The sequence below is a fragment of the Mustelus asterias genome, chromosome 19, assembly GCF_964213995.1.
Source record: "Mustelus asterias chromosome 19, sMusAst1.hap1.1, whole genome shotgun sequence".
In the NCBI taxonomy this organism is placed as follows: Eukaryota; Metazoa; Chordata; class Chondrichthyes; order Carcharhiniformes; family Triakidae; genus Mustelus; species Mustelus asterias.
In genome coordinates this window covers 26,001,716-26,023,872 of record NC_135819.1, presented here as the reverse complement: position 1 = coordinate 26,023,872, position 22,157 = coordinate 26,001,716, and the positions used below count along the sequence as shown (strand labels likewise).

General features: G+C 45.7%; 1 protein-coding gene across 1 annotated transcript in view; it reads right to left on the bottom strand.

Annotated features, from left to right (window-relative positions):
- Nucleotides 1-7,312: 7,312 nt before the first annotated feature.
- LOC144507818 (mitochondrial 10-formyltetrahydrofolate dehydrogenase-like) overlaps nucleotides 7,313-22,157 on the bottom strand; it is a 136,805-nt gene continuing 121,960 nt past the window's right edge. Inside the window, exons 21-23 of the mRNA XM_078235145.1 lie at nucleotides 13,052-13,157; nucleotides 10,516-10,715; nucleotides 7,313-8,304 (exon numbers count right to left, since the gene is read on the bottom strand). Of these exons, the coding sequence (XP_078091271.1) occupies nucleotides 8,249-8,304; nucleotides 10,516-10,715; nucleotides 13,052-13,157 (362 nt within the window). The 3' untranslated portion in view covers nucleotides 7,313-8,248. The remainder of the gene's footprint in view (nucleotides 8,305-10,515; nucleotides 10,716-13,051; nucleotides 13,158-22,157) is intronic.

Sequence of the window (22,157 nt, the reverse complement as noted above, 5' to 3'; positions counted from 1 at the left end):
ATATCCAACTAAAAGGAATGAGGCTGTTACTGTAGCTAAGTTGCTGTTATGTGAATATGTTCCTAGATTCGGGAATCCCGAGACACTATCTAGTGACAATGGCCCCCCCCCCACTTCACAGGGAAAGTGATACAGGAATTATTGAAAGTATTACAATGCAGACACCACCTTTCCTGCCCCGACTATCCCCAGTCTACGGGTGCAGTTGAGGGACAGAACGGGATACTAAAGAATAAGCTGGCCAAATTGAGAGAGGAAACGGGTCTTGAAATGGCCTTAAGTCCGAACCCTGGCCCTCATGGTCATGCGTTCCCATCCTAATCGTACCACCTCTTTGACACCTTATGAGATTGTAATGGGATGTCCCATGCGCTTACCTATCACCCCACCCCTCACTATTAAACAGATGAATATCCACTCCATGGACGAAGGAGTGATGGACTATTGCATCGCTCTTACCAACTCGCTTAAAGGTTTGCATTCCCAGGTCGTCGAAGCTCAGAAGCAAGTCACCACCGAGGGCTGCCATACCTACCAACCAAGGGACGTAGTCTTTGTTGAGACTTTCCGAAGAAAGCATTCTTGGAATCTCGGTGGGAGGGACCTTACCCCGTCCTGTTGACAACTCTCACAGCTGTAGAGGCGGAAGGGAAACCTTTGTGGATACAGGTGACCCACGTCAAGCAGGCAGGCACCTTCAAAAGAAGAAACTTAAACAAGGACTTGATGCTGCTTGAAATGTGGATTTTTAATTTTCATTGGTTGTACTGCCCTTTGCAGAGGCGTGGATTGGTAATTCCGCGATTTGAAGAATGCAGGCTGTCGTTTCATAGGGCAACCAGACCCAATGTTGGATCTGTACTCAACTCCCTGCCACCCCCATCTCATCAGCAATGCATTTTTTTTGCGCTCCCTTCAAACTTTGAGTGGTCTGCGGAAGCCACGGTGATCCTCATCCAAGAGGCGCTATCTGGAGGCAACAGCCTATCCCTGTGGCCATTAAAGCACCGGCCGTGTGCTAGGAGGAATTATACCCATGGGGACATTCAAGTGGGTGATCTTCCATTGAACTCCTGTACTTACAGGTGAAGTCGCATGGGATCAGAGGTGAGCTGGCAAGGTGGATACAAAACTGGCTCGGTCAAAGAAGACAGAGGGTAGCAGTGGAAGGGTGCGTTTCTGAATGGAGGGCTGTGACAAGTGGTGTTCCTCAGGGATCAGTGCTGGGACCGTTACTATTTGTAATATATATAAATGATTTGGAGGAAAATGTAACTGTTTTGATTAGTAAGTTTGCGGACGACACAAAGGTTGGTGGATTTGCGGATAACGACGAGGACCGTCGGAGGATACAGCAAGATATAGATCGGTTGGAGACTTGGGCGGAGAGATGGCAGATGGAGTTTAATCTGGACAAATTATAGAAACCCTACAGTACAGAAAGAGGCCATTCGGCCCATCGAGTCTGCACCGACCACAATCCCACCCAGACCCTACTCCCATATCCCTACATCTTTTACCCACTAATCTCTCTAACCTACTCATCTCAGGACACTAAGGGGCAATTTTAACATGGCCAATCAACCTAATCCGCACATCTTTGGACTGTGGGAGGAAACCGGAGCACCGGAGGAAACCCACGCAGACAAGAGGAGAATGTCACAGACAGTGACCCAAGCCGGGAATCGAACCCAGGTCCCTGGAGCTGTGAAGCAGCAGTGCTAACCACTGTGCTACCGTGCCGCCCATGTGTCCATGTGAGGTAATGTATTTTGGAAGGATTAATACAGATAGGAAATATACAGTAAATGGCAGAACCCTTAAGAGTATTGATAGGCAAAGGGATCTGGGTGTACAGGTACACAGGTCACTGAAATGCAGGTGGAGAAGGTAGTCAAGAAGGCATACGGCATGCTTGCCTTCATCGGCCGGGGTATTGAGTTTAAAAATTGGCAAGTCATGTTGCAGCTTTATAGAACCTTAGTTAGGCCGCACTTGGAATATAGTGTTCAATTCTGGTCGCCACACTACCAGAAGGATGTGGAGGCTTTGGAGTGGGTACAGAAAAGATTTACCGGGATGTTGCCTGGTATGGAGGGCATTAGCTATGAGGAGAGGTTGGAGAAACTTGGTTTGTTCTCACTGGAGCGACGGAGGTTGAGGGGAGACCTGATAGAAGTCTACAAGATTATGAGAGGCATGGACAGAGTGGATAGTCAGAAGCTTTTTCCCAGGGTGGTTGTCAATTACTAGAGGGAACAGGTTAAAGGTGCGAGGGGCAAGGTTTAAAGATGTACGAGGCAGATCATTTACACAGAGAGTAGTGGGTGCCTGGAACTCGTTGCCGGGGGAGATAATGGAAGCGGATATGGTAGTGACTTTCAAGGGGTGTCTTGACAAATACATGAATAGGATGGGAATAGAGGGATATGGTCCCCGAAAGGGGGTTTTAGTTCAGTCGGGCAGCATGGTCGGTGCAGGCTTGGAGGGCCGAAGGGCCTATTCCTGTGCTGTAATTTTCTTTGTTCTTACCTTGCTGATCATGACTATATATTTATGACTATGCCTGGTTTCGCTTCTACAATCTGTCTGGTCCCATGACATCCTTTTTTGGATTGCATGGCTAACAACCCCTAATGCATCACTCCGGCCCCCACTTCCAAGGCCCGAACTCTGCTACACCAAGGGCGAGTGTGATTGCTCGCAGTCATACAACCTCACCCTCGATGGTCTCGTTACTGTCTGGCCTTCTGCCGGCATCTATCCCAAGGGATTAGGGCCTTGTAACCATGGGGATCAGTCCAGGTGTGCAGATCAAGTAGCCCCAAGGGCTCTACATCTCAGTCAGACTTGTTACATCCGTTGGTATGCCCAGGAGAAATCGCCCCGTACCCAGTATTGGCTTACCTTTTGCCAAAACCCCACATTCTGGTTCCCGACCCTTGTTTGCAATGGCTCGTTCCGGCTTTGTGGGGACAGAGCCTGCAAGATCCTCCCCGTCGATTGAGCCGGCATCTGCGCCATAGGTCACATGATCCTGAGGCCTTTGGGGTCAAGCAGCTATTCATCCACTCCCTTCACAACATCTAGGATTAGTGAGGCAACAGGAACGGTCAGTGCCAAATCTGCTAGTCACCCGTAACACCGGCTTTCACCAGTTGGTCCGGGCACTCCTCCCACATCTTGGAGTCTCAGAATTAGAAAAGACTATTATTAATATTTCCAGTACCATGGAAATAATTGAAAACAGCACCGTGGACACCATTCAGGGCCTACAGTTGGAAATTCAGTCCCTTTCTAAGACGGTGCTATAGAACCACATGGCCCTCGATCTCCTGTTAGCAGTGTGTGTGGCTATCAATGAGACATTCTGTTTTTACATTGAGGATCGTAGGATTGAGACAGATGTACATGCCATTCAGGAGCAGGTGTGCACTCAGTTGCTCAGGAAAAACCTTTTGACTGGTGAACTGGCTCCCTAACCTCAGCGGTTGGTTTGAAGATCTTTTAAAGACCCTTCTCAAGTACCTTATTATAGGCCTGGCTTTGCTCATTGCCTTGTACGGGGTTATTTAGCATCCATTCTATCTGCTGCCCTCGTTCTTTTGTTCACAGCCCAGCCCCCCCATCTCTTTCCAGTCCTCCCAGTTAACGCACCAACCGAGGAAGAATTTAGAAAGCTGATGCGCATAGATGTAGAAATCATGGAGGACCATAAGGTTGTCCTAAGAGGACAAAAAGGGGAGGAAGTGTGGAAGTTAAAATGCTCAGATTAAAAATTTCATGCCTTCTCTAATAGAATGTGAGAATGTTATCAGTTGCAGACCATCGAGGGAGTCTGTCTGCTATATCTGGCTAATCTTCACTTGCATAGGCCTCATAACCTAAGACAGAAGCTTTAGGGATACAGTTACTCCGAGGAATGAAAACAGATGGGTGACGGTGAGAGGGGCTGTGAGGAAGCAGTCCGTGCAGGGATCCCCGGTGGTCGTTCCCCTTAGCAACAAGTATTCCGCTTTGGATACGGTTGTGGGGGACGACATACCAGTGGTGAGCCGCAGTGAGAGGATCTCCAGCACTGTGTCCGTCTCTGTGGCTCGGGAGGGTAAGGGGCAGAGCGGGAGGGCAATAGTTATTGGGGACTCGTTAGTTAGAGGGATAGATAGGAGGTTCTGTGGCAGCAAAAGAGACTCACGGATGGTATGTTGCCTACCGGATGCCAAGGTCCGTGACGTCTCAGACGATGTTTTCCGGATTCTTAAGGGGGAGGGGAAACAGTCACAAGTCGTGGTACACATTGGTACCAACGACATAGGTAAGAGAAGGGACGGGGATTTAAAACAGGAATTTCGGGAGCTGGGCTGGAAGCTGAGAGCCAAGACAAAACATGTGGTCATCTCTGGTACGTTACCGGTGCCACATGATAGCGAGTTGAGGAACAGGGAGAGAGTGCAGTTAAACATGTGGTTGCAGGGATGGTGTAGGAGGGAGGGTTTCAGATACGTGGATAATTGGAACACATTCTGGGGAAGGTGGGACCTGTACAAACAGGACGGGGTGCACCTGAACCAGAGGGGCACCAATATCCTGGGAGGAAAATTTGATACGGCTCTTCAGGGGGGTTTAAACTAATTGGTCAGGGGAGTGGGAAAAGGAGTTGTAGTCCAGACGTCAGTGTTGAGGGTGGTGAGGTATTGGGGAAGGTATCAAGGTCAAGGGTCCATATCCACAGATCTCTAAAGATTGCCACTCAAGTGGATAGAGCTGTGAAGAAGGCCTATAGTGTGTTAGCTTTTATTAACAGGGGGTTGGAGTTTAAGAGCCGTGGGGTTATGCTGCAACTGTACAGGACCTTGGTGAGACCACATTTGGAATATTGTGTGCAGTTCCGGTCACCTCACTATAAGAAGGATGTGGAAGCGCTGGAAAGAGTGCAGAGGAGATTTACCAGGATGCTGCCTGGTTTGGAGGGTAGGTCTTATGAGGAAAGGTTGAGGGAGCTAGGGCTGTTCTCTCTGGAGCGGAGGAGGCTGAGGGGAGACTTAATAGAGGTTTATAAAATGATGAAGGGGATAGATAGAGTGAACGTTCAAAGACTATTTCCTCGGGTGGATGGAGCTATTACAAGGGGGCATAACTATAGGGTTCGTGGTGGGAGATATAGGAAGGATATCAGAGGTAGGTTCTTTATGCAGAGAGTGGTTGGGGTGTGGAATGGACTGCCTGCAGTGATAGTGGAGTCAGACACTTTAGGAACATTTAAGCGGTTATTGGATAGGCACATGGAGCACACCAGGATGATAGGGTGTGGGATAGCTTGATCTTGGTTTCAGATAAAGCTCGGCACAACATCGTGGGCCGAAGGGCCTGTTCTGTGCTGTACTGTTCTATGACTCCTAATTCTGGATTCCCCCACCATAAGGAAAATTCTTTCTGAATCCACCCTGTCTAACCTTGTTAGAATTTTATAAGTTTCTACGAGATCCCCTCTCACTCGTCTAAACTGCAATATAATCCTAACTGATTTAGGATTCGGACAGACCTGCCATCCCAGGAATCAGCCTGGTAAACCTTCACTGCATATAGCAAGGACATTCTTCCTCAGATAACGATACCAAAACTAACACAATACTATAGGTGTGGCCTCACCAACTCCCTATACATTCGCAGTAAAATATCTCTGGTCCTGTGTTCAAATCCTCTCGCTATGAAGGCCAAATTACCATTTGCCTTCTTTACTGTCTGCTGTATCTGTGTGCTTACTTTCAGTGACTGATGCACAAGGACACCAAAGTCTTGGAGTGCATAACCACGGATTCTTGAAGGTGGCAAGACAGGTAGATAATGCTTGAGGTATTGAATACAAAAGCAAGGTTGAAACTGTATAAAATGATAGTTCGGCCACTGCTGGAATTTAGTGTGCAGTTCTGGTCAGCACATTACAGGAAGGACATAATTGCTCTGGAGAGAGTGCAGAGGAGATTTACAAAAATGTTGCCAGCGCTTGAAAATTGCAGCTCTGAGAAGAGATTGGATAGGTTAGAGTTGTTTTCCTCAGCACAGAGGGGGCTAAGGAGTAACCTAATTGAGGTGTACAAAATTATGAGGGAGCGTAGACAGGAAAGACTTGTTTCCCCTAGCTGATTGGTAGACAGATTAGAGCAGACAGGAGGAAAAACCTTTTCACCCCAAAGGTGGTGGGTATTTGGAATTCACTGCACAAATTGGTGGTTGAGACTGAAGTGCTGAACTCATTTAAAGATATCTGTATCTGAAATGCTGGAAAGTGGGATTAAAATGAGTGGCTAGTTTCTTATTTCTCTTTTCGCCAGTACTGACACGATGGGCTGAATAGGCTTTTTCTGCACTGTAACCTTTCTATGGTTCTATCAAATTCTAATCAACTATTCACTTCCCTCAAACACTTAGCCACTTGGGCACAGTCAATGCTTCACACTTCATTTTAAGCTGAAAAGGTAACAAGCGCATGCAAAGAATATAAAGATATAATTCAACTTCAAAGTGAATGGGAAGAAACTCAAGAATCATAGAATGATCATAGAATCCCTATAGTACACAAGGAGGCCATTCTGCCCATCAAGTCTGTACAGGCCACAATCTCACCCAAGCCCTATTCCCGTAACCCCACATATTTACCCTGCTAATCCCCCTGACAATAAGGGGCAATTTAGCACGGCCAATCAACCTAACCCACACATCTTTGGACTGTGGGAGGAAACCCATGCAAACACGGAATGTGCAAACTCCACACAGTCACCCAAGCTGGGAAGCAAACATGAGTCCCTGGCTCTGTGAGACAGTAATGCTAACCACTGTGCCACCCTGCTGCTGTGAGACAGTAGTGCTGACCACTGTGCCACCATGCCAGTCTGGGTCCCTGGTGCTATGAGACAGCAGTGCTGACCACTGTGCCGCCCTGGGTCCCTGGTGCTGTGAGACAGCAGTACTGACCACTGTGCCACCCATCCCGCCCTGGATCTCTGGTGCTATGAGACAGCAGTGCTGACCACTGTGCCACCGTGCCGCCCTGGCTCCCTGGTGCTGACCACTGTGCCGCCCTGGGTCCCTGGTGCTGTGAGACAGCAGTGCTGACCACTGTGCCACCCTAAAGAGTGTGATCATAAATGGGAGATGCACTTCCAGACACAGGTCTTAAAATTAGTGGATTTACTCCAAGTCCATTGGAACTAAATTTGTGGTGGGACATTCAATAATAACGGCTGCAAACTATAATTACCGAATACCCAGCATTAAATCAGTAAAAATTTAACAAGAAATGTGCTCGACATCAGTTGGAATGCACAGCAAAGCTTTAATTTTACTAAATAAAATCACAAGATGCACATTCAAACTGACTAACTTTTACACATATGATGAATACATTCAAGTTAATGGGTTTTTAAACAATCTTTGAGTGGAAACAGACTGAGCATATCTTCTTTACCTCAGAGTGGTGAACAATTGGAATACACTGGGGGTTGGAGCTCTCTTTTTTGCCATCAGGAGTGAGTGAGACTAGTTCCGCACTGACCTAGAGATCACGTTCTGGCTCTGTGCTCGCTTGGACTAGTCTCAATCACCCAATGGGTGTGGAAAATAATTTTCGGGAATATTTTAGTCCCTTATTGTCCATTCTGCTTTTTCTTGTTTGCTTCTCCCAGGAGATCACATGACTGCCGGGGTGGACGTAAGCAGTCATCACAGTGTGGGGCAGTCATGATGGCCTTTTCATGTCTGTCACTTTTGCATCTCAATTAGATTTTTCTCTTTTAAAACTTCCAATCAAACAACAATTCACTGTCACATTTCAAGAATCCAAGAACTCAGTATATAAACGAGTTTGAACATAAAATATTTCTGAGTGTAATTTTGAATATAATTTGCACCGGAATAGCTGATTGCACGCAAAGGAGAAACTCTGGCTGAGATTTTAAAACCACCTAGAAGTGATTATTTGAGGTACATTTGATAAGACATTGAGGCATGTGGAGATGTCAATGCATCCGCAATTTAAATGCAGTTATGATTTTAGCTTCTCTTGGGGTGCCATCATTAAGAGGCAAGTGAGTACCCTGGGACTCAGTCTGTACACTTGAATTGTATCTAAGTGTTCGTCTGTACAGTTGAATTGTACCGTAGTGTTTCTACAGTTGAGTTGTATCTTTGCTGAATACTGGATAAAGTATGGCCAATGAGAGAAAAGGGAAGACATTTTTGTGATCAGGATCTAATACTCCACAGTCAAAGCTTTGGTTCGGAGATATTCATGAAGAGCTTCCTCACCTGAAAAGAAAAGGTTAAGAAACTCACCAAAATGATTCTGAGAAAGAGAATGTAGGTAAAAAAAGTGGAATGCTGACTGAAATCACAAACTACAAGCACTGGACAAAGTCACCCTACAATGATGGGAAGTTTGTAGATAAAATAGCATGACATCAATTAATACATTAAACATCTTATAAATGCCAGTTTCCCATCCCTCCTAGAAAGCTGATGTTGTTTTGCATGACTACAGTTCTTCAGATAGTTTTGGGCAACCATTTATGATCTGCTGCTTACTATTCTATTAACTATTTAACCATACAAATCAAAGCATTATATCCAAATGGTGATTGAAACTGGACTGAATTACATTCTGCCCCTTGGTCCAATTATTCCTCTCTCTCCTTGGCCCCTACAACTGAAACTATCTGATTATTGACTATGTGGAACACAAGAACTGAAGTTTTCCATTCAGCCTGTCAAGCACATTAGATCATGATCTGTAACTCAAATCATGATCTGTAACTCAAATCCGGCCTTTCTTCCATAACCCAACACATGACGACGACGGCGTTGCTGCAACGGCCTCAGTACTCAATGCTGACAACTGCCAATCTCCAGATGTAATTCTACAACTCATCCGGTTCATCCTGGACCACAATGTCTTCACCTTCAACAATCAGTTCTTCGTCCAGACACGAACAGCCTTGGGGACCAAATTCGCACCTCAATATGCCAACATCTTCATGCACAGGTTTTCTTCCTTTGAACTCATGGTGAACAATCACTGAAACAACTAAATGATGACACCAACAAGTTCCATCCCACCATCAGACTCACCATGGAAAACTCTCCGGAATCGGTTGCATTCTTGGACACACGCATCTCCATTAAGGACGGTCACCTCAGCACTTCACTGTACCGCAAACCCACGGATAACCTCACGATGCTCCACTTCTCCAGCTTCCACCCTAAACACGTTAAAGAAGCCATCCCCTACGGACAAGCCCTCCGTATACACAGCATCTTCTCAAATGAGGAGGATCACAACAGACACCTACTGACGCTGAAAGACGCCCTCGTAAGAACAGGGTGTCTTTCAGCGTCTCATTGATTGACAATTCCGACGCACCAAAGCGAAAAACCACACCGACCTCCTCAGAAGACAAACACGGGACACGGTGGACAGAGTACCCTTCGTCGTCCAGTACTTCCCCGGAGCGGAGAAGCTACGGCATCTCTTCCGGAACCTTCAACGTGTCATCGATGAAGACGAACATCTCGCCAAGGCCACCCCCACTACTCGCCTTTAAATGAACGCACAATCTCAAACAGACCATTGTTCACAGCAAACTACATAGCCTTCAGGAGAACAGTGGCCACGACACCACACAACCCCATCATAGCAACCTCTGCAAGACGTGCCGGATCATCTCACATGAGAATACCATCCACCAGGCATACTCTTGCGACTTGGTCTACCTGATACGATGCTAGAAAGAATGTCCCAAGGCATGACACATCGGCGAGACCATGCAGATGCTACGACAATGGATGAATGGACACTGCTCGACAATCACCAGGCAGGAGTGTTCCCTTCCTGTTGGGGAACACTTCAGCAGTCGAGAGCATTCAGCCTCCGATCTTTGGGTAAGCGTTCTCCAAGACAACACCGCAGAATCGCTGAGCAGATACTGATAGCCAAGTTCTGCACGACGACGGCCTCACCCAGGATCTTGGGTTCATGTCACACTATCTGTAACCCCCCACGACTTGCCTGGGCTTGCAAAATCTCACTAACTGTCCTGGCTGGAGACAATTCACACCTCTTTAACCTGTGCTTAACCCTCTCTCCACTCGCATTGTCAGTATCTGTAAAGACTTGATTCCCTGTTAAGACTTGCATTCCAACCGTTATCTTGCAATTGTGTCCCTGTCTATATATGCTGTGTTTGTGAATCCAACTCTTCACTCACCTGATGAAGGAGCAGCGCTCCGAAAGCTCTTGCTACCAAATAAACCTGTTGGACTTTAACCTGGTATTGTGAGACTTCTGACTGTCCATTCACTCAGTCCTGGGCTTCAGCATAACCCTCTCTGCTCAGTCACAGAGTGAATGCTGTAATGTGAAGACACTTCTGCTGTCTGACAATAAGCATTCAATCCTGCAACAGTTTCTTGTGAACCTCACATTCAGTGTAAGCTGTGTTTCTGAATAAAGTGTAAACTTACCCAGATCTTTCCCAAATCCAGACTGTTTGAAGCCCCCAAAGGGAGCTGCAACATCAGTTTTATTATATGTGTTGATAAATACAGTTCCAGCTTCGAGTCCATCGCTCACATACATCGCTTTCCCAATGTCCTTCGTAAAAACTCCCGAAGCTAAACCAAACTCTGTATTATTTGCCCGATGCAATACTCCATCAACATCTCTGAAACCAAGTGAATATATGGAGATTAAAATCAGTACTTTACACTGGAATATCAATTAACTATTTCTTCAAAACCAGATTACAGTAATCTTGAATTTTTTTTATTCTTTCACAGAAAATATGTGTCGCTGGCTAAACCCATCCCTAATTGCCCCGAGAAGTTGGTGGTGAGCCACCTTTTTGAACTGCTACAGGAAAACCTACAGTGCTGTTTCGGGGGGAAGTTTCAGGATTTTGACCCAGTGACAGTGAGGAAATTGAAGGAGATGGTGTTTCTATCTATTTGTTGCCCTTGTCCTTCTAGGGGGTAGGGGTTGCAGCTTTAGAAGATGCAGTCAAGGGAGTCTTGGTGAGTTGCTGCAATGCATCTTGAAGATTGTACACACAGCTGCTGCTGTGCGTCAGTGGTGGAGGGTGTGTATGTTTTTTTTAAAGTTGGCGAATGGGGTGCCAATTAAACCGATTGCTTTATCCTGGATGGTGTCGAGCTTCTTGAGTGTTGTTGGAGCTGCAATTATCCAGGCAAGTGAAGAGTATTCCATCAGACTCCTGACTTGTGCCTTGTAGATGGTGAACAGGATTTGAAATTCTACTTGAGTTATGATGTAGAGTCATTCAAAGTTTACTCACTGACACAGATGTAGATCCTCTCCAAAAATACCCTGAATATAGCCTATACACAGCAACATTTGAAAACTAAGTCTCTGTATTGGAATAGGCAATAAAAGACCTTAAAGGAGGAGATGTGTACAAGCTAGAGACATTCTCACAAGGGGGAAAGAATGGGCACCCAAAACTTAAGCTCCCTGGATAATCAAAGTTATGGAGATTAAAATAAACCAGAAAACCCAAAGCTTGCATTAAAAGGCAGGCTCGGAAGAGAATCAAACTGAACGCAAAAAATTACAGGAGAGAACTGGAAGAGGACATGTCAGGGTCAAAAGGATGTATGAAAATGGATTTGTTTTTACAAAACGTTAAGAGTAAAAGGATAGTAAAAGCGAGTGATCAGTGACTAAGAAGATAAACTTGTGGATGTTGTTACTGTAACAATAAAGAAGAAGGTTGTACAGAAATTAAACAGAATAAGAAGGAGCAATTTGAAAAATTGATGGTGGGCTCAAAGGGGAAAAGTCACCCTATCCAGGTGGACTCACAACAAGGGGCAAGCAGGAAAGTGGAGTTAAGACCAAGATTGCATTGAATGACTTTGCAAATTTGAGGGGCTGAATGGCCTACTTATGCTCATTATATACAGAATCCACAGCTATTCTTGTTATAAGTTATTGGCAAGACTTGGGTTTTCAAAGCATAATTTCAACAGAGAGCAAAAAACTTAAATGTCGTAATTAGTGAGGAGGATCGTAAGAGATCTGGGGAGGACATAGAAATGGGCAGGCACACAACAGGGAGAATTTTACAAAAGAGTGAAATGATTCATTTTAGCAGAAGAATGAGCAGAGGCACTGAAAATTAAAGACAGATTGAGAAGGCCGTCAAAATGACATTGGCTTTATAAATAGAAGCATGGGTTACAAATCCAAGGAGCTTTCTAAACCTTTGCACACTGGTTAGCCCTTTGAGGAGTATTGTATTTAATTCTTTCCCAATTTGGATTGTAAGACTTTGGAGGGAGTACAGAAGAGGTTTAATAGAATGGCTCCAGGATGAGGGTCTTCAGAACTGTGGGGAGACTGGAAGAAATGAGATTGTTATCTTTAGAGCAGGGAAGATTGAAGGAGAGATTGAAGAGTAAGAAGAAGCAAGATCCAGTGCCAGAACCAGAGGCAGCTGATTTAACAACAAACAAAACCAGGAGCAAAAGAAAATTACTGCATGGGTTCTTCTGATCTGGCATACTCTGCCTGAAAGAATGTGGAAAAGATTCAGTAATAACTTTCCAGAGGGAATTGGGTGAATATTCAAAGGAAAAGTCTGCTGGGCTACGGAGAAAGAGTTGAGGGGTAGAAGAAACTGGAGCTCCTTCAAAAAGCCAGCCAAGGCATGTGGGTTGCATAGCCTTTCTTTCCTGTGTCATTCCGTGAGCCTGGGTAGGGAACTATTAAACAACGTATGTTAATATGCAAAGAAATCTTATTTAAATTCTTACAGACCATGTTTCTGTTTTGGATACACACACATCTCTCCACAGTCTTCTCTTCCTCATCAGTCACTGCACGGCCCATGAGAAAAATAGAGATAGCAGAACATATGGTAGACTGTGTTGTGCCTGTACCATTATATTAAAAGATCATTTGATTTATTGTACAGTATTGGCCATACCCTCTCCCTACTCACTCAGCAGGTCAGGAGCTCCATTTCAGCTTCCAACTCACCCATCTTTGAATTTAGAAATGACCATCACTGGTCCAAAAGACTCCTCCTTAGCAATGAACATGTCATCCTCCACATCAGTGAAAACTGTCGGCTCCATAAAGAAACCTAAAGCAAAAATAAACAATTGGAGATGGAGTGACGGACACCGAGCCAACGCTGAGTTGGCCACACTATAGAGATTGTACCTGAACTCATGTCCTTTTCACAGCTCACTGGACTCGCCGCCTCAGCCCAATCTCATCCTCATCATTTACTAGGGAATCTGAACTCAATTTCTGATTAACTGATCACTATCCCTGGTAGACTCGAATGTGGTGTTCCCAATCTATTAACTGCCCATTGATGGAAGTCGCCAAAATTTGGATTTTTAATTCAAAAAGTGAAAAAATGTAAGTGTTAATTCATTAAAAAAAAACCATTAACATAATCCCTCATTATTAGAACATAGAACATTACAGCGCAGTGCAGGCCCTTCGATCCTCAGTGTTGCGCCCACCTGTGAAACCCATCTAACCTACACTATTCCAATATCATCCATATGTTTATCCAATGACCCTTTAAATGCCCTTAATGTTGACGAGTCCACTACTGTTGCAGGCAGGGCATTCCACACCCTTACTACTCTCTGAGTAAAGAATCTACCTCTGACATCTGTCCTATATCTATCACCCCTCAATTTAAAGCTATGTCCCCTCGTGCTAGTCATCACCGTCCAAGGAAAAAGGCTCTCCTTGGAGGACGAGAGGGGGGATTTAATAGTGGGAAATGAGGAAATGGCTGAAACTTTAAATAAGTTTTTTGTGTCGGTCTTTACGGTGGAAGACACAAATAGTTTACCGAATATTAACGATAGAGGGTTGGTAGGAGGAGAGGTACTCAATACAATTAATGTTACCAGGGAGGCAGTGCTTAGTAGAATAACGGGACTGAAGGTGGACAAGTCCCCGGGCCCGGATGGAATGCATCCCAGGGTACGGAAAGAAATGTCAGAGGTAATAGCGGATGCGTTAGTAGTTATTTATCAAAATTCGTTGGATTCTGGGGTAGTGCCGGCAGATTGGAAAAAGGCTAATGTTACGCCGCTGTTTAAAAAAGGAAATAGACAAAAGATGGGTAACTACAGGCCGGTTAGCTTAACGTCTGTAGTTGGGAAAATGCTGGAATCCATCATTAAAGAAGAAATAGCAGGCCATCTGGATAAGAATGGTTCGATTAAGCAGACGCAGCATGGATTCATGAGGGGAAAGTCGTGCTTGATGAACTTGTTGGATTTTTATGAAGATGTGACTAGTGCGGTTGACAGAGGGGAACCAGTGGATGTGGTGTTTTTGGATTTCCAAAAGGCGTTTGATAAGGTGCCTCACAAAAGGTTGCTGAAGAAGATTGCGTCACATGGAGTTGGGGGTAGGGTGTTAGCGTGGATTGGGGATTGGCTATCTGACAGGAAGCAGAGAGTTGGAATAAATGGGTGCTTTTCTGGTTGGCGGATGGTAACTAGTGGCGTGCTGCAGGGATCGGTACTGGGGCCTCAACTATTTACCATTTATATAGACTATCTGGAGGAGGGGACTGAGTGCAGGATTAACAAAGTTTGCAGACGACACAAAGATAAGTGGAAAAGTGAATCGTGTGGAGGGTGTAGAAGGTCTGCAGGGAGATTTGGACAGGCTGAGTGAGTGGGCGAGGATCTGGCAGATGGAGTGTAACGTTGACAAATGCGAGGTTATTCACTTTGGAAGAAATAATAGCAAATTAGCTTATCTAAATGGAAAAAAATTACAACATGCTACTGTGCAAAGGGACCTGGGGGTCCTTGTGCATGAGACGCAAAAACCCAGTCTGCAGGTGCAACAGGTGATCAAGGCGGCAAATGGAATGTTGGCCTTTATCGCGAGGGGGATAGAATATAAAAGCAGAGATGTCTTGCTGCATCTGTACAGGGCATTGGTGAGGCCGCAGCTGGAATACTGTGTGTAGTATTGGTCCCCTTATTTGCGGAAGGATATATTGGCCTTGGAGGGAGTGCAGAGAAGGTTCACCAGGTTGATACCAGAGATGAGGAGTATTGATTATGAGGAGAGACTGAGCAGATTGGGTTTGTACTCATTGGAATTTAGAAGGCTGAGGGGGGATCTTATAGAGACCTATAAGATAATGAAGGGGCTGGATAGGGTAGAGGTGGAGAGATTCTTTCCACTTAGAAAGGAAGCTAGAACTAGAGAGCACAGCCTCAAAATAAAGGGGGGTCAGTTTAGGACAGAGTTGAGGAGGAACTTCTTCTCTCAGAGGGTGGTGAATCTCTTGAATTCTCTGCCCACTGAAGTGGTGGGGGCTACCTCGTTGAATATGTTTAAATCACGGATAGATGATTCGTGATCGGTAAGGGAATTAGGGATTATAGGGATCAGGTGGGTAAGTGGAACTGATCCACTTCAGATCAGCCATGATCTTATTGAATGGCGGGGCAGGCTCGAGGGGCTAGATGGCAGCATCCTGGTAAATCTCCTCTGCACCCTTTTCAATGCTTCCACAAGCTTCCTATAATGCGGCGACCAGAACTGTACGCAATACTCCAAGTGCGGCCGCACCAGAGTTTTGTACAGCTGCAACATGACATCATGGCTCCGAAACTCAATCCCTCTACCAATAAAAGCTAACACACCATACGCCTTCCTAACAACCTGGGTGCCACCTTTCAGGGATCTATGCACATGGACACCGAGATCTCCACAAAATCACCCTCAATCCCATGTCTCCGTATTTTCTGCAATAGCCTACAATGGGGAACCTTATCAAACGCTTTACTGAAATCCATATACACCACATCAACTGCTTTACCCTCATCCACCTCTTTGGTCACCTTCTCAAAGAACTCAATAAGGTTTGTGAGGCACGACCTACCTTTCACAAAACCGTATTGACTATCTAATCAAATTGTTCCTTTCTAGATGATCACCCTAATCAAATTGTTCCTTTCTAGATGATTATAAATCCTATCTCTTATCCTTTCCAAAACTTTGCCCACAACAGAAGCAAGGCTCACTGGTCTATAATTACCAGGGTTGTCTCTCCTCCTCTTCTTGAACAAGGGGACAACATTTGCTATCCTCCAGTCTTCTGGCACTATTCCTGTAGACAATGACGACATAAAGATCAAAGCCAAAGGCTCTGCAATCTCCTCCCTAACTTCCCAGAGAATCCTAGGATAAATCCCATCCGGCCCAGGGGACTTATCTATTTTCACACTTTCCAGAATTGCTAACACCTCCTCCTTATGAAGCTCAATCCCGTCTAGTCTATTAGCCTGTATCTCAGTATTCTCTTCGACAACATTGTCTTTTTCCTGTGTGAATACTGACAAAAAATATTCATTTAGCGCCTCTCCTATCTCTTCGGACTCCACGCACAACTTCCCACTACTGTCCTTGACTGGCCCTAATCTTACCCTAGTCATTCTTTTACTCCTGACATACCTCTAGAAAGCTTTAGGGTTTTCCTTGATCCTACCTGCCAAAGACTTCTCATGTCCCCTCCTGGCTCTTCTTAGCTCTCTCTTCAGGTCCTTCCTGGCTAACTTGTAACTCTCAAGCGCCCTAACTGAGCCTTCATGTCTCATCTTTACATAAGTCTCCTTCTTCCTCTTCACAAGAGATTCAACCTCCTTAGTAAACCACGGTTCCCTCACACGACTGCTTCCTCCCTGCCTGATAGGTACATATTTATCAAGGACGCGTAGTAGCTGTTCCTTGAACAAGTTCCACATTACAATTGTGCCCATCCCCTGCAGTTTCCTTCCCCAACCTATGCCACCTAAATCTCGCCTAATCGCATCATAATTTCCTTTCCCCCAGCTATAACACTTGCCCTGCGGTATATACCTATCCCTTTCCATCGCTAAAGTAAACGTAATCGAATTGTGGTCACTATCACCAAAGTGCTCACCTACCTCCAAATCTAACACCTGGCCGGGTTCATTACCCAGTACCAAATCCAATGTGGCCTCGCCTCTTGTTGGCCTATCTACATACTGTGTCAGGAAACCCTCTTGCACACATTGGACAAAAACTGACCCCTCTAAAGTACCCGAACTATAGCGTTTCCAGTCAATATTTGTAAAGTTAAAGTCCCCCATAACAACTACCCTGTTACTTTCGCTCCTATCCAGAATCATCTTTGCAATCCTTTCCTCTACATCTACATCTAGGGCGGCACGGTAGCGCAGTGGTTAGCACTGCTGCTTCACAGCTCCAGGGTCCCGGGTTCGATTCCCAGCTTGGGTCACTGTCTGTGTGGAGTTTGCACATTCTCCTCGTGTCTGCGTGGGTTTCCTCCGGGTGCTCCGGTTTCCTCCCACAGTCCAAAGATGTGCGGGTTAGGTTGATTGGCCAGGTTAAAAATTGCCCCTTAGAATCCTAAGATGCGTAGGTTAGAGGGATTAGCGGGTAAATATGTGGGGGTAGGGCCTGGGTGGGATTGTGGTCGGTGCAGACTCGATGGGCCGAATGGCCTCCTTCTGCACTGTAGGGTTTCTATGATTCTATATCTCTGGAACTTTTCGGAGACCTATAGAAAACTCCCAACAGGGTGACCTCTCCTTCCCTGTTTCTAACCTCAGCCCATACTACCTCAGTAGACAAGTCCTCATCAAACATCCTTTCTGCCACCGTAATACTATCCTTGACTAACAATGCCACACCTCCCCCTCTTTTACCACCTTCCCTGATTTTACTGAAACATCTAAGCCCCGGAACCTGCAACAACCATTCCTGTCCCTGCTCTATCCATGTCTCCGAAATGGCCACAACATCGAAGTCCCAGGTACCAACCCATGCTGCAAGTTCACCCACCTTATTCCGGATGCTCCTGGCGTTGAAGTAGACACACTTCAAACCACCTTCCTGCCTGCCGGTACACTCCTGTGACCGTGAAACCTTATTCATGACCTCACCACTCACATCCTCCTGTACACTGGAGCAACAATTCAGGTTCTCATTCCCCTGCCTATGTCCCATTCCCCTGCCCATTCCCCAGTCACTATGCTGGGGGTGTACTACAGGCCCCCCAACAGCCCAAGGGAAGTGGAAGAACGGATATGTCAGGAGATACTGGATAGGTGCAGGAAAAATAGGGTTGTTGTCGTGGGAGACTTCAATTTCCCCGGTATAGACTGGAAATCGCTGAGACCTGGGACTCTGAATGGGGAGGAATTTGTAAAATGCGTACAGGAGGGTTCTTTGGAACAATATGTAGATAGCCTGACTAGAGAGGGGGCTATACTGGACCTAGTACTGGGGAATGAGCCCGGTCAGGTCTTCAAAGTTTCGGTAGGGGAACATGTGGCAAACAGTGACCACAATTCTGTTAGCTTTAGGATAGTGATGGAAAAGGATGAGTGGTGTCCCAAGACTAAGGTGTTGGATTGGGGGAAGGCTAACTTTAGTGGGATTAGGCAGAAATTGGCAGCTCTTGATTGGGAGAGGCTGTTTGAGGGTAAATCTACATCTGGCATGTGGGAGTCTTTTAAGGAACAGTTGTTAGGGCTACAGGACAGGCATGTGCCTGTAAAAAAGGATAGGAAGGGTAGGATTCGAGAACCGTGGATAACCAGGGAAAGTGAGGGACTGGTCAAAAAGAAAAGAGAGGCGTATGTTAGGTCCAGGCTGTTAAAAACGGAGGGAGCTCTGGAGGAGTACAAAGAAAGTAGGAAAGAACTCAAACGGGGAATTAGAAGGGCAAAAAGGGGTCACGAAATGTCCTTGGCAGACAGGATTAAGGAGAATCCCAAGGCATTTTATTCATACGTTAGGAACAAAAGGGTTGTCAGGGAAACAATCGGACCTCTCAGGGACAAAAGTGGGGAATTATGGTTGGAGCCCAAAGAAGTAGGGGAGATCCTAAATGAATACTTTGCGTCGGTATTCACAAAGGAGAGGGATGTGTTGACTGGGAGTGTCTCGGAGGGGAGTGTTGAACCGTTGGAGAAAATCTCCATTACAAGGGAGGAAGTGTTAGGTTTGTTAGAGAATATAAAGACTGACAAATCCCCAGGGCCTGATGGAATCTATCCAAGGCTGCTCAGGGAGACGAGAGATGAAATCGCTAGGCCTCTGACGCAAATCTTTGTCTTGTCACTGGACGCAGGTGAGGTCCCAGAGGATTGGAGGATAGCTAATTTAAGAAGGGTAGGAAGGATAACCCGGGTAATTATAGGCCGGTGAGCTTGACGTCCGTGGTGGGGAAGTTGTTGGAGAAGATTCTTAGAGATAGGATGTATGCGCATTTAGAAAGGAATAAACTCATTAACGATAGTCAGCATGGTTTTGTGAGAGGGCGGTCATGCCTCACTAACCTGGTGGAGTATTTTGAAGAAGTGACCAGAATGGTTGACGAGGGAAGGGCCGTGGATGTCGTCTATATAGACTTTAGTAAAGCATTTGACAAAGTCCCTCATGGTAGGCTGGTGAAAAAGGTTGGATCTCATGGAATAAAGGGGGAGATGGCTAGATGGGTGGAGAACTGGCTTGGTCACAGAAGACAGAGGGTGGTAGTGGAGGGGTCTTTTTCTGGCTGGAGGCCTGTGACTAGTGGTGTTCCGCAGGGCTCTGTATTGGGACCTCTGCTGTTTGTGATTTATATAAACGATCTGGAAGAAGGTGTAACTGGGGTGATCAGTAAGTTTGCGGATGACACAAAATTGGCAGGACTTGCAGATAGTGAGGAGCATTGTCAGAAGCTACAGAAGGATATAGATAGGCTGGAAATTTGTGCAAAGAAATGGCAGAAGGAGTTCAATCCAGATAAATGCGAAGTGATGCATTTTGGTAGAAATAATGTAGGGAGGAGCTATACGATAAATGGCAGAACCATAAAGGGTGTAGATACGCAGAGGGACCTGGGTGTGCAAGTTCACAGATCCTTGAAGGTGACGTCACAGGTGGAGGTGGTGGTGAAGAAGGCATATGACATGCTTGCCTTTATAGGACGGGGCATAGAGTATAAAAGTTGGGGTCTGATGTTGCAGATGTATAGAACGTTGGTTTGGCCGCATTTGGAATACTGCGTCCAGTTCTGGTCGCCACACTACCAGAAAGACGTGGAGGCTTTGGAGAGAGTACAGAGGAGGTTTACCAGGATGTTGCCTGGTATGGAGGGGCTTAGTTATGAGGAGAGATTGGGTAAACTGGGGTTGTTCTCCCTGGAAAGACGGAGAATGAGGGGAGACTTAATAGAGGTGTATAAAATTATGAAAGGCATAGATAGGGTGAACGGTGGGAAGCTTTTCCCCAGGTCGGTGGTGACGTTCACGAGGGGTCATAGGTTCAAGGTGAAGGGGGGGAGGTTTAACACAGATATCAGAAGGACATATTTTACACAGAGGGTGGTGGGGGCCTGGAATGCGCTGCCAGGCAAGGTGGTGGAGGCGGACACACTGGGAACGTTTAAGACTTATCTAGACAGCCATATGAACGGAGTGGGAATGGAGGGATACAAAAGAATGGTCTAATTTGGACCAGGGAGCGGCACGGGCTTGGAGGGCCGAAGGGCCCGTTCCTGTGCTGTATTGTTCTTTGTTGAATTAGTTTAAACCCTCCCGAAGAGCATTCGCAAATTTCCCCCCCAGAATATTGTTACCCCGCTGGTCCAGGTGAAGACCATCCATTTGTAGAGGTCCCACCTACCCCAGAATGAGCCCCAATTATCCAGGTATCTGAATCCTTCCCTCCTGCACCATTCCTGTAGCCACGTGTTCAACTGTTCTCTCTCCCTATTCCTCTCCTCGCTAGCACGTGGCACGGGTAACAAACCAGAGATAACAACTCTATTTGTTCTCACTCTAAGCTTCCACCCTAACTCCCTGAATTTCTGCCTTACATCCCCATCTCTTTTCCTACCTATGTCATTGGTGCCTATGTGGACCACGACTTGGGGCTGGTCCCCCTCCCCTTTAAGGATCTCGAAAACACGATCCGAGACATCACGGACTCCGGCACCTGGGGGGCAACACACCAACCGCGAGTCTCTCTCGCTCCCACAGAATCTCCTATCTGTCCCCCTAACTATGGAGTCCCCAACAACTAATGCTCTACTCCTCTCCCCCCTTCCCTTCTGAGCAACAGGGACAGACTCTGTGCCAGAGACCTGTACCCCATGGCTTACCCCTGGTAACACTATTAACCAACACTAAACCCCATTAACCAACACTAACCCCTATCATTAACCAACACTAAACCCACATAAACCAACACAACCCCACATCATTAACGATCACCAAAGATAAGTGATTTTAATCTGTGTAGATTAAAGCATGAAATTATAAAAAGATATTGGTTGATTAAGTGAAGAGGCAAAACTTGGCAAGTGACTTACGATGTACTTTCTAAATGGGGCCAAGTTAGAAACAGTGGAGGTCCAAGGAGGCTTGGGGTTCAGGTAACAGATCATTAAAATGGAATGAACAGGTACAGAAAATTACCATTGGCTTCATCTGGAGAGGAATGTGTGGATTTATGGCAATACGGTAGGGGTGAGGATAAAATAATGTCAGAGAGTTGGTGCAGACTCAGTGGGCCAAATGGCCTCTTTCTACACTGTATGGATTCTATGATTCTATGAATAGAAATAATGGAGTAGCAGGTCATGTTTCAGGTATATAAAGCCTGGTTAGATCATTTATTGTAGTTCTGGGCACAACAGCATAGGAGGAATATATTGGCCGTGGAGCTTTACTAGAATGATAGCTGGATTCCAATGGTCGAGCTACAAGTAGAGATTAAATAAACTAAGGGTGTATTCTCTGAAATTTAGAAGGTTAGATTTGATTGAAGTTTTTAAGGTATGAATGAGAGGACAACTGGTGTCTATAAAGAGACAGTACTTCCGAGGGCTAAGGGACACCGTCTAAACATTAGAGGCAGACCTTTCAGGAGTGAAATTAAGAAACACTTCTACACACAAAGGGTGTTCAAAGTTTTGAATTTTCTTCCATAAATGGCATTTGATGCTGGATCAATTGTCTGAGATTGATGGATTTTTGTTATCCATAGTGATATGCGATGGAGGCTGGTATACGAAGTTAGGATGAAGATCAGCCATGATCTCACTGAA